Source organism: Phasianus colchicus, chromosome 4, assembly GCF_987193195.1.
Source record: "Phasianus colchicus chromosome 4, bPhaCol1.hap1.1, whole genome shotgun sequence".
In the NCBI taxonomy this organism is placed as follows: domain Eukaryota; kingdom Metazoa; phylum Chordata; class Aves; order Galliformes; family Phasianidae; genus Phasianus; species Phasianus colchicus.
In genome coordinates this window covers 46,188,566-46,201,120 of record NC_143439.1, presented here as the reverse complement: position 1 = coordinate 46,201,120, position 12,555 = coordinate 46,188,566, and the positions used below count along the sequence as shown (strand labels likewise).

General features: G+C 42.2%; 2 protein-coding genes across 2 annotated transcripts in view; one reads left to right on the top strand and one right to left on the bottom strand.

Moving 5' to 3' along the window:
• Window positions 1–5,603, bottom strand: part of PPAT (phosphoribosyl pyrophosphate amidotransferase) — a 41,464-nt gene extending 35,861 nt beyond the window's left edge. The window contains exon 1 of the mRNA XM_031588622.2: window positions 5,347–5,603. Coding sequence (XP_031444482.1) covers window positions 5,347–5,474 — 128 coding nt within the window. The 5' untranslated portion in view covers window positions 5,475–5,603. The remainder of the gene's footprint in view (window positions 1–5,346) is intronic.
• PAICS (phosphoribosylaminoimidazole carboxylase and phosphoribosylaminoimidazolesuccinocarboxamide synthase) overlaps window positions 1–12,488 on the top strand; it is a 35,094-nt gene extending 22,606 nt beyond the window's left edge. The window contains exons 10-18 of the mRNA XM_031588623.2: window positions 5,843–5,894; window positions 6,382–6,579; window positions 7,675–7,853; window positions 8,074–8,253; window positions 8,341–8,454; window positions 9,082–9,165; window positions 9,298–9,478; window positions 10,524–10,682; window positions 11,337–12,488. Of these exons, the coding sequence (XP_031444483.2) occupies window positions 5,843–5,894; window positions 6,382–6,579; window positions 7,675–7,853; window positions 8,074–8,253; window positions 8,341–8,454; window positions 9,082–9,165; window positions 9,298–9,478; window positions 10,524–10,682; window positions 11,337–11,503 (1,314 nt within the window). The 3' untranslated portion in view covers window positions 11,504–12,488. The remainder of the gene's footprint in view (window positions 1–5,842; window positions 5,895–6,381; window positions 6,580–7,674; window positions 7,854–8,073; window positions 8,254–8,340; window positions 8,455–9,081; window positions 9,166–9,297; window positions 9,479–10,523; window positions 10,683–11,336) is intronic.
• Window positions 12,489–12,555: the final 67 nt, after the last annotated feature.

Here is a 12,555-nt window from a genome sequence, read left to right as displayed (position 1 = left end):
AATCTGGCCTTGAACACCTCCAGGAATGGGGCATCCACAACCTCTCTGGGCAGCCTGTTCCAGTACCTAACCACTCTCTCTGTAAAGAATTTCCCCCTGACATCCAACCTATATCTCCCCTCCCTCAACTTGAAACAATTTCCCCTTATTCAACCCTTTCAAAGAGTTGATTCTCCTCCTGCTTGTAGGCTCCCTTTAGGTACTGAAAGGCTGCACAGAAGCCCCACAGCTTTCTTCAAATGAGGATATTGATTTTTTTGAGGTATAGCAGATAAACATCACAATCACCACTCTGATCTATATTAAACGTTTATTCACCTCTAAAACACACTTTTTCTCTGATATGAATGGCTCACTTTGTGCCTTTAATAGGGCTATTACTCTGCAAGGTTCTCTGAATGCCCCATTTAGATTTCCTGTACACCAAACTACATTTGGGACAAATGCATGGAGAATAGTCTTCACTGAGCAGAAGTACCCACATTCTTGGTGGATCCACAATCACCACTGTTGCTTAAAAGGCACTCTCCTCCAGACTCCGACCTCTCTTCTGCAGCAAAGTAACCTTTGTGTTGGCAGAAGCACTCACGCTCAAGTGAGTTGTCCAGCCATAAGTTCTAACCTGATAAAAAGCCCTTCCAAACAACTCGGTGTTGTTGGTTTTGTTGTTGTTGCTGCTGCTTTTTTTTTTTCCCTTAAGATCAAGATCAGGAATGCAAGACGTGGCAGAAAGAGCAGCCAAGATAGTCTGTTTGACCCAAACCTCCTATGTCATGTACAAGCCTCCCTCTATCCATCAGGCTCTATTGTGAAGTATGGGAAGTCAAGCCAACTAAGAGCAATCCTGTGAAAAGAACTGGAGAGCTGTATCACACCTGCATGGATGACTTAACTAAAGTCAACGAGAAGAAAAATTAACAGTTTCACTCTCACTCCATGGCTAGGTTAACGTGATGGAATTAAACTCCATTGGTCACGATGAACATTACAGCTGTTCTGAAAGATCTTCCTTTAATAAACACTTCAGCACCACTTCCCTCCTGTTTTTCCCACTGCTTATGTTATCTCATTCCAATTGCTTACTCCAGAAATAAGGCCTAAGCTGAGCTGCATTTTCTGAAATAAGCACTAGATTTCAGTGATTTTAACTTACAACATAAACCTGCTTTCATTTTCCGGAAATCACCATGCAGGAAGTTATATAAAAGCAGAGCAGAGCAACAGTTCACCACACCCAGAGGCCTCCATCCTCCTCTTCCTGCAGTAGTGAGGGTTGGAACATAAAACTGAACAGGGCTGTCCACATCTAGCAGCACAGAATGGCCTATAAACTTACACCAATCTTAACTGAAGATAAAGTGTTAGCACATCTACATGCAGTATGCGTCTCTGAAAGTACTCAGGAATGTTTAACCAGCACATGCAGCATAAATTTGCTGTAAAATATCACAAAGGCTCAAATAATTACTAGACAAATATCTTTCTCAGTATATTCCACAGGTAATGTATATAGAAATATGATTAATTAAAAAAACCCTGGCATTTAGACGTTTAAAACATTAACAATACTACTCTCACCTCTGAGGATGGAGGATCTGCTTAAGTTAGATATACTGAAAGTTAAACATACTACATAGCAAATTATAAGGATCACTACCTGTAACATATCCATGCTCCTCAGAAAATTCCCATTCAAATACTGCTGAGTCCAATTTGCTCCAGTAAGACTCACAGTATAAGACGGGATACCAGCAGCTTGCTAAAAAGCCTTTAAAAATCTATCTTGCAGTGAACAGGATGCATAGAAATGGTAGATAATGGTATTTGATATGCTATATTGATTACAGATATTAGAAAGAGTGGCTAATTGGAAGCAACAAGTAATTCCACTGGAGAGAAAATGAAGTAAAAATTCTAAACATATAATGGTGATTGTTTTGGCAATACTGCGTGAGTTTTAATAGTGGACAGTAAGAGAGAAGGTATTGGAAAAGCATGTCTTCTCCATTTACTTTCATTCTCCTAACAAATTCCATACACAGACCCAGCTGAACTGGGACAGGCAGGATTCCCTTACATAACCAGGCTTCTACCTGCACAGAAGAGGACTTTCAAAGACCTTGTTAAAAAATCAGTTTCAGTACATGGCATTACTGCCAAAAATATTTTCCAGAGAATTTTGCAAAAAGTTAACAGAAATCACACTTGTTCCAAGATTAATGTTGCAAATTTGTCCCGGTCAAGGACTTCAATGACGTTTAATAGATTTGCAACTCAAAGTGCTCCTCCTCCCCCTCTCAATGCTCCCAAGAAAATTTTCTCCTTACCAATATCCTTTAACTTGACTTTGGCCCGCTGTTGGTGGATTTTTACAGTGACTTTGTTCTCTAGCTTACTTTTCATAAAGATGACTTAGAATACCTGTTTTTAAGTTTTCTTAGTGTTAAATCCAAAATAACAGCTTTAACTTTAACAGCCTTAAAGTTTCATGCATAATGAGAATTCACTGCTAACACAGCTATAGAATGTGCCAAGATCAGATGAAAATTGAAAAATGGTCTTAAATTTAATTGGGACTGTGTTCTTAGTGCAGGGAAGGCCTTGATTAGTGTGCAAGTAGGAATACACTCAGTTTTTGTTTCAGTTCACAGTACATGACTATAAAGTAAAAGCCAACAAAAAGCCATATTTTGCCTTCTGCTATAAAGAAGTGCAAATTTAAGCTCCAAATTCAGGCAGCTGTTTTTTCAGTACAGAGGGGGAAAAAAAAAAAAAAGCTTTGAAGTTGTTGTTGCTCATGTCAATGCAGTGAGATCCCAAATCCGTCTTTCATGGTGTGCCTGCTTGTGGGCCCACTGCAGAACCCAGCTGACACATACACCTGACTTCATGCAGATGAGTTTCAGTGGCAGAAAGAGCACCATTCAAATACATGCATTTTAACTCATACTAAAATATTTTCCTGGAGCAATCCAGTGTATTGAGTTTCAAGTTTTCAGTTGCAAATATCCTCACTGAAGTAAATCTCTCTCTGACTATCTTTCTAACACTCTAAAAATCTCACCTTATTTTAGGCCACTTAGCACAAAAAGCAAAGCCCTTCACATTGCTGAAAACAACTGTATCAGGACATAAAGCACAAAGAATTCATGCCATGTGTTCTTGTGTCATGTAACAAAAACTCTATGTTTATGCGTACAGATATGATTTCAAAGACCAGAAATTATAACAACTTCCCAATAGCTTTCTCTTCTTTTGTGAGTCATCTCAAGAATGCCTGAATATCCTAATTTTTAAAATACAAGATCAATTAAAGGATATTTTTCTGATGTGTACAGCACAGGAATAATCAGCAATGCAAAAGAATTGTGACTGCACCCATCTCAAGCCAGTAGTCATTACCTAAACATCCCTACTAATTTCAGTGTGAGGCCTAAAGACTATATCTTCCATTGGACAACGAAATCTCTGTTAGTTGCTCAGGGCATGGTTGGGACTATCCATTAATATTTATCACATCTCTCTTTCGTATTTAACCCCCTCAAAAGGAATATGGCTAAGAGACACTTCTTAGCTTTTCAGTTTGAAAGAACAGACTTAACAAAATTTACGAATGCAGTTAATTATATATATATGTGCTATATATATCTTATTCTTGGTTTTCAAGAGATGTTCCAAAGAGAAGTAAGAACAAATTTGGTACCCTATTACTTCTGGAAAGGGGGTGGCATCTTTCGCTACACCTCACAGCAGAATGCTAAGGAGAAATACAGAGGGGATGGACAGAAATGGTATAGAAGGGGAAAGTTAACATCTCAGCTATAAAACACTTTTATTGGCTGCTTGTAAATGTATATCAAGTTGCATAGACTTTCACTTTACAGTGAAAGTAAACAAGTTTCCTTTTACACATGCATCAAAGTTATGTCTCCAAGAAAGCATCCTTTAAAATCTTTGACTTATATTGAGCTAAGAGATCAGAATCAGAGGCAGAGGCTGTATGCCTTTAGAAGCTTATTCTATAGTTTTGTATAACTTGCAAAAAAGCTTCAGCCACAACATTAGTATTACTATCATAAAAGATGCCACAGGAGATATTTGATATTAAAGAGCTCGTGGAAATCAAATAGAGCTGTCAAGTGTCCATTAGAAAACGAGAGGAAAAAAACTATTTCTTGGAAATCATGAAACAAGGTTGCAGTAAAAATTGAGAGAGTAAGTTGCAAAATGATGAAAATACATCTTTTCATTTCCAACTAAGAAACTTCATCCAAGTCCAGCACTGTGACTATAAGCATAAATGAACTCTTCATAGAAAAATTAGTTAACCAAAAATGAGGCCACTGATCACATGGCTTCATTCCTTGCATTCTGTAGCTTTATTGTTCCCAATAAAAATGATTTTGATGGACACTGACAAACATGTATAGTTCACAAATGATACACCTGCAACCCAAAAAAACTGTTAGGATGCAAGCGTGACATAGGGGTGCAGCATTTCACCTGTAATGTATATGAGACTCAGCTCTAACAGAAAAACTGATTGTATTTTCTACCGTTGATCCAAAACAAATCCGGAGCAACCCTCACATGTTTGTGACCTCAAAAATGTAGAGAACAAATCTGTGCATGTGTACTTAGAGCAGCACGCCGTCCCGAGTTGCAATGCATGTGAATGTTGCCTAGAGTCCAGCAGGAGGAAGTTAAGCAATATTGCGCAGGTGTTCGTAGGCCAGCGGCCAGATGCAGCATGTGTGAGTGAGCCACGAGGAGGTCGCACTTTCCACAATGAATCGCTGTAAATGAAGTTTCCTTTACACAGCCATATGTATCTCAGGCAGACGGCGAGTTTTATTTTATTATTATGATACATCTGAACGGTTACACCTAAGAGGAGCTTAAAACTCCTCGAGAACCGTTCTGTTTCTGTAGATTCAGGTCGGCGGGACTGCATTTAGGCACGAGCATCTCGCACAACGCCGGGCAGGACATGGCATGGCAGGGCATGGCAGGGCAGCTGGTCGCTGAGGCAGCCGCGGGGCTGCCGGGCCGGGCGCATCCCTGCCTCCCTCCCGCGCGGCCCGGGGTCGGGAGGAGCGCGCAGCCGGGCCGGGGCGATGCCGCTTCGCTGGCTGCAGGCGAAGTCCGAAGCGCGCCCCGGAGCTGCTCCTGAGGGCCCGGGGAGGCTGCCCGGCGGGCGCGGGACGGGACGGGCCGAGCAGGGCAGGCCCCCGGCCGCACCGCTCCCTCCTCCGCCGTCGGCAGGACGGCCCGGCCCGGTGCCCGGCCCCGCGCTAAGTTCCCCCCTCAGGGTCGGCGCCGTCCGAGCGGCCGCGTCCCCCTTACCTGTGCTGCAGCCCCACCAGCCCCAGCGTGATCACATGGGGCACGTCCAGCTCGGTGGGCCACACGCCGGAGGCGATGCAGCCGAACACGCCGCATTCTTCGCGGATGCCCAGCTCCTCCAGCTCCATGGCGGCACGTGGCGGCGGGACCCGGCCCGGCCCGCTCCGGCGGATCCCTCCCGCGCGCTCTTACGGGCGCCGCGCGCAGCCAACAGCGCCGCGCCGCGCGGAGCCGCGGGTACCCTGCCGGGCGGCCTCCTCATTTACATGCCGGGGGGGCCCCTCTCCGCCCTCCGCCCTCCACCCCCCGCCCCGCCGCCGGACGGGGCAGCGCTCGCTCGGGGGGTGGGGATGGAGGGGCGCGGGTCGGCCCCGCCGCGTTGGGCGGCGATTGGCGCGCGGGCTCCGCCGCCCCGCCTGCCCGCCCCTTCCGCCGGGCCCTTCTTACTCCCGCGGCGGGCCGGCCGCGTGCGCTCAGCTCTTCTCCTGTGCCCTAGGTGCCCGCCGCCGCCGCCGCCGCAGTCGCCGCCATGGCCCCCGCCGCCTCAGGTAACGACCGCCGGGTGCCGATCGCGGGGAGGAGGGCGTGGGAGCGGGAGTCGGAGCCGCGCTGCCGCGTGGCCGCGCTCCGCGTTGGGCCGTCTGCGGAAAAGTTTCTCTTTGCGACGCCGTCTTCCAACCGTTTCTGGTTCCCTCGCCCCGCGGGCGGAGATGCTGCTGTCCGCGTCCCGGAGGCGGAGCGTGGGCGGTGAGCCCCGCGGCTCCCGGAGCCGAAAAGCTCCGCGCCTCGTTGCCGTCGCGGTCGGAGCGCCGCGGGGCGTGCCGCTCAGCTGCGTTTCTGGGCTTCGGCGTCTGGAAAGCAGCGAGAAAGTTGTGAAAAGGGCTCCCGCCGTGCCGAGTCCTCCAAGCAGCGCCCGCAGCCCCGGGCTGCGTGAGGAGATGGCGCTGGGGCTGGTCGGCGCGGAGCCCCTCGCGCGTGCTGACGTACGCGACCAGAACGCTTCGCATCTGAAACGCTCTTAATTTTTTTCTCTAGAACTGAAACTTGGTAAGAAAGTTAATGAAGGTAAAACGAAAGAAGTGTATGAGTTGCCGGATATACCGGGATGCGTCCTGATGCAGTCCAAGGACCAAATAACGGCGGGGAATGCCGCCAGGAAGGACCGGATGGAGGGGAAGGCTGCCATCTCCAACACCACCACCAGCTGCGTGTTCCAGCTGCTGCAGGAAGCAGGTTGGTATTGCAGAGGTAGAATTAATGCCTGCATGCTGCGCATGTTGTTACCCAACACCGCCGATTCCGTGCTCCTCCTTAGCCTCCCTGAAGGCTCTGATATGTTTTGTTCAGACTTAATTTTTTAGTTCACCTTTTCCTCTGATACCGCAGAGCTGGGTGGGTGTCCCAGTCATTTGGAACACTAGAGTATCTGACATAATCTTCTGACCACATATATCACTGGTACAGGTTCTCCCCTAGTCTGGGAGACCTCCCTTCTGCTGCTCAGTCCCAGCTGATCTAAAAACTGTATGATCTATTATAAAAAGTAATAGATTATACTCAGTTGGCAGAGTCATTGCTACTATGTTCCGTGTGTGAGAAAGAGAAAGAAGGCCCCTGTAGAATTACATCTATTTCTGTACAAGTAGTTCTTAAAGCATTAACAGATCGAGGCCTTCTGCAAAGAGATTGGTGAAGAAGAGTGTGTGAATGGGTTATTTGGTATAACCTCTAGCTGCTGGCTTCCCTGGGAAGCCTGTTCTTGATGCGTGAATTAAGTATCTTGCTTAAGTCTATGTGGCCAGTAATTAACCTAATAATTTAAACATCCAGTAGCCTATGGGTATAGTATGAATTCTAAATGCTAAGAAGGTGCCTCAAAGATTTTTAAGTGGCTTTTACTTGGTAGTTTCTGGCACAATAAATTCCAGTTGCGTTTTGAAGCAACAAAAGAATTTCCAGGATTCTTTCTATTCTGGTTTGATTATTTGAGGGCATAAATTGCAGATAACATGAATGCCTTATTGTAGAAGTTTGTTTGCTTTTCGCAACTCTTCTTAACTTCTTCAAAGGTGGTAGTTCAACAAATTCTGTTAAAGTTTTTCTTTCCTTTACAGTGGAACCAATGTGAGCCTTTGATAAGCACACATACGGGGGGGGGGGGGAAAGCCCTTTTCTTAGGCTTAAAATACCCTAAAAAGATTCACTGCCTCCTTTAAGTACAGAGAAGTGCAAGATTTAGTTGTGCTTAAACTTAAAGTTCCTTGTGACTCTTGATTCAACTGTGGAGTTTGCCTACTAATGAAACTAAGCTGCCATCCTTCTGTTTAGGAATCAAAACAGCTTTTGTCAGGAAACAGAGTGACACAGCTTTCATAGCAGCTCACTGTGAAATGATCCCAATTGAATGGGTCTGCAGAAGAATTGCTACTGGCTCTTTCCTCAAAAGAAACCCTGGTGTCAAAGAAGGCTATAAGTTTTACCCACCTAAAATTGAGATGTTTTACAAGGTAAGTTGCTCTCCTGTGGTGAGAATCAAACTAGAGATAGAAAGAATAACAAGCCAAAGTGTATAAAGTAGATAACTCAAAAAAAAAAAAAAAGTGCTTTTAAAAATGCTGAATGGTAAAGAGCATATTTAATTTAAAAACAACAATGTTATTTTCTAATGGCTAATTTTCCCTTATAGCAACTGAACTTGCATGCTTTATCTGTTTGGTTCCGTAACAGGATGATGCTAATAATGATCCACAGTGGTCTGAGGAGCAGCTAATTGAAGCAAAATTCTCTTTTGCTGGACTTACTATTGGTAAGACTGAAGTGGATATTATGGCTCGCTCTACTCAAGCTATTTTTGAGATCCTGGAAAAATCATGGCAGCCCCAAAACTGCACTCTGGTGGACCTGAAGGTATGAAAATCTGATTTCCCATTATCCTAATTTTGACAGGAAATATCTCTCTATAGTTCTTACAGAAGCTTCTTATTGTTTTTATAGATTGAATTTGGTGTTAATATTTTGACCAAAGAAATCGTTCTTGCTGATGTTATTGATAATGATTCATGGAGACTGTGGCCATCAGGAGACAGAAGCCAACAGAAGGACAAACAGGTAACATTTTAGTCTTTAAATTTTAAGTCAGTGGGAAAGGAGAAGGATTAAGAAAAATGATGTTTCTCCCTATAGTTAAGCATCTGTTTTTTAGAGTGACTTTATTATAGATACTTATGTTGTTATAGAGTAGCTAATAAGATATTTAGCATCTGATTCTGTTTTCTTTTAAATTGTGGGGGAGAGTAGGGAAGCAGGGGTGTTACTTTGTGATCATCGGACTTAAAGCAGTTCTGCTCTCTGATTTATTGTATTGTTGAATGAATCATGTAGTGGCATCCTCAAGTGAATTGCTCTGAATGTACTTTTGTTCATCTTCCTAAAATAAGGTACATGATAACATCATGCAGAACCTTGGTTGGCTAGTGCAGTGCTGCTGCAGGCAATCAAATCACTGCAAATCCAACTTCAAATTAGTTGTTTCCCTAAGCTTACTCACTGGGAAGCTATTGAAACCTTGATAGCCCTGTACCAATGTCAGCTTATCTTCTTTCCTTGAAATGGCATAAATACCTCAGTGGGGGTATTTGTACCAATGGTGGTAGCAAAATGAATTGCTTTGTGCACCTGAAGCAAAAGATCAGCTTTAACACTTGCTTTTTTTTTTTTTTTTTTTTTCCTTTTCAGTCCTATCGAGACCTGAAGGAAGTGACTCCTGAAGCACTGCAGATGGTTAAGAGAAACTTTGAATGGGTTGCAGAAAGAGTAGAGGTATTTTTCTGGTGGCTTTTTTCTTCTAATGAACAATGTATGTGGTCTTTGATAACTGTCTTCAGTCCTGTTGACTGTTTTTTTTCTCTTTTTTTTTTTCCTCCTGTCTTCTCCCTTGATTCTTCCTTATAGTTGCTTCTGAAAACGAAGAGCCAAGGTAGAGTTGTGGTATTGATGGGATCTACTTCTGACCTTGGCCACTGTGAGAAAATAAAGAAGGCATGTGCAACCTTTGGAATTCCTTGTGAGTTAAGAGTAACCTCTGCTCACAAAGGGCCAGATGAAACTCTGAGGATCAAAGCAGAATATGAAGGTAGGTGTCAAAGAACTAATGAATGAGAATGAGCAGTATCATGTACAAAAATGACTTGTCAACCTAAGGATCTCTGTAGGCTTTCTTTTCCAGAATTTTTTGCTTGTTAAACACAGCAATAAACTGTTACAATGCAGTTCTACTCTTGTTAATTGCATAATGATAGATGGTAGACTGCACTAAGCAATACGAAATAGCATATTGTCTCAGAACTTCCATTACTCAAAAGCTTGAACTCTGATTATATCTCAGTACTGAACTTCTTTGCCCAAGCCATGATTGTGCTAATACCTGCATCAGTAGGAAGGTACTACAGTAAATGTATTTCTGAAACAGGGAATAATGGTGGTTTCTCCAGCTGACTATAAATGTCCTTTGGTTACCTACAACACAGATGATGCTGCCATCATCCTACCCATTTGTTGAAAATGTTCAATCATTTTCTTATGTGATGAGAGAAACATTTGATTTTAATTCAGATTTTTACCAAGAAAGCTTGACTTTTCTTTGAAACAGTTTATAGGCTAGCAGAGAAGAGATAATACTCCTACAAGTTAATTTTTCCTTACACAGAGGAAAAAAATTAGCATTTAGGGACAGGAGGAAGCAGTTATACAGGCTCAAAAGTACAAATGTGGTCATCACAGCTGAGATATTCACTTGGTTTGAGATGAATTAAGACTTTAGAAAAAAGAACTATAGTTTAACACTTCAGCTAGAACTTAGCTGACTAAATCTCTCATTTTTAAATGTTGCTCTTTCTGAAAGTTAAGCAGCACCCATTCCTCTGATACTTTCTCTGAAGCAGAGGCAGAATTAAGACATGCTAACTTGTTCACTTATGATAAATAGTATCCGGGTTTTAAGGCTGTAAGATCCTTTGTTTCTACAAAGGGGAAAATTCAACATAAATTTTAGGGCTGTGTAACAGAATGAAAGAAATTAGTTGCAAACTGAAGAACTGCATACTCAGAACTCCAGAAAAGAAAGTGGGAGGAAACAAGATGGACTGCCTATCATTTTCTTTTTTTTTTTTCCCTGCAAGGAGATGGAATCCCAACTGTGTTTGTTGCAGTAGCTGGCAGAAGCAATGGTTTAGGACCAGTAATGTCTGGTAACACTGCTTACCCTGTTGTCAACTGTCCTCCCCTCTCATCTGACTGGGGTGCTCAGGATGTGTGGTCTTCTCTGAGACTGCCCAGTGGTAAGATGACCTTCAGCATGTGCAATTGTACATAAAATAGCTATAGTTATTTTATCATAAACATATATATGCACTGTTTGGAACAGTGGTTTGAGCAGTACTGAACAGTCTCTAGAAATCTTCTGCATGCAGTCTTTGGGCTTTTTGCAGCTGAGAAGTCAAAGAGATTATGTACAAATACACTTTAGAAAGACATGATCCTTTGCTTATCCTTGCTACATATTTGAGTTTGAAAAAGGAGTTAGTATTAATGGAAAGCTGTTGCTTCTGCTTATAGTACTCCATTTTACTTTGGTGAATTTACTGTGATGAAAGATCAAATATCTTTCTCTACAATTAGCTTGATTCTTCTACAGCAGTGTATTGCTACTATATGAATTCTGATCAGTTAGTGACTAGAACAGCTATTTGGCAACTTACAGGCCCAGAAGCCTGTTACCTCTTCCTTCATAAACTTATTGTTATGCTGGCTTTGGATTTCAAATGTCATGGTGAGAGAAATATTGAGATGTTTGACACTTCAGTAGCTTTAAAACTAAATCATGTGGCTCTTGAGGGCTGAAATAAGCAGTCTTTTAAACAGTCATTTAGAGGCAATGTTTTGCTTGTGCTTATGAAATGTTTTTTGAAAGTATCATTCTGCTTTCTTTGCAGGTCTTGGCTGTCCTACTACTTTGTCGCCTGAAGGAGCTGCTCAGTTTGCTGCCCAGATATTTGGGTTAAATAACCACTTGGTATGGGCCAAATTGCGATCAAACATGTTAAATACATGGATCTCCTTGAAACAGGCTGACAAAAAATTGCGGGAGTGCACCTTGTAAGTCCAACAAGTAAATCCTACTAGCTACACAAAGATAATGGCATGCATATGCATTTGCATCAGGATTTGCAGTTGTACGATGTGAGAAATCTTTTCATACAGAAGGAAGCATCTTCAGAGCAGCAGATAAGTCTGCTATGTCCTCATCCCTCTCTTGTGTATGTTTTTTTTTTGTATAACCACTTAGTAAAAGATGAGAATCTAATATTTTAGATATCTTTCTGTTCCAAAATAGTGCTGTTCTGCTCTTCAGTGTATACTACTAACTACTGATGATGGTTATGTCAGCATAATGATTTGGTGTGATTTAAATAAAATCCATTTTTTTCTGTAAAAGTAACATTCTTCCATAGTAATAATGTAACGTCCTTAAGCTTATTAACTCAATGGGACTGCTAACTAAAACTAGTGCTGATACTGTTCTGCTTGTAATAATGGTATGCTTTCTTTTAGCAATAAAATGGCAACATGCTGTATTAATAAGAAAATAAGCTAAGAATGAGTAAGACCCTGAAAGAAATAATTGCCTTATTTAAAAAAAACATATATTTTTTCATGTGTACATGTGTGTATGTATATACACCCCATCAATAACTTTATTACATAATTTGAGAAGTTAACACTTCTCTCATTTGTGACAAACTCTAATTTTGAATGGAACCATAACTAGGCTTGTTGCCTACTTGCTGTGTAACTCTTGACTAGTCCAGTCTTTGCCCTTCAAATATTAGGCAGATCTACTGTGGATGTATGTGATGCTGTCAAATTATCCTCATACACATCAACATATCTATATTTCCTCACTCTGTTTATATGGGAGATATACTGAACTGAAGGTGGGAACAAATAGTAAAGCAACAGAATACCGGGGCAAGCCTAAGCATGACTGTTTTGTCTTTGCACACATTCTTCAAAGTAGGTACTGATTCCAAGAAATATGCAATTACTCAATGTATGTACAATTTATGCTTTTATAATTAAATAAACTATTTAATTCAAAGTTGTTTCATGGAGACTTAATATTCATACACTAAGTCATCAGCTCTTAAGATA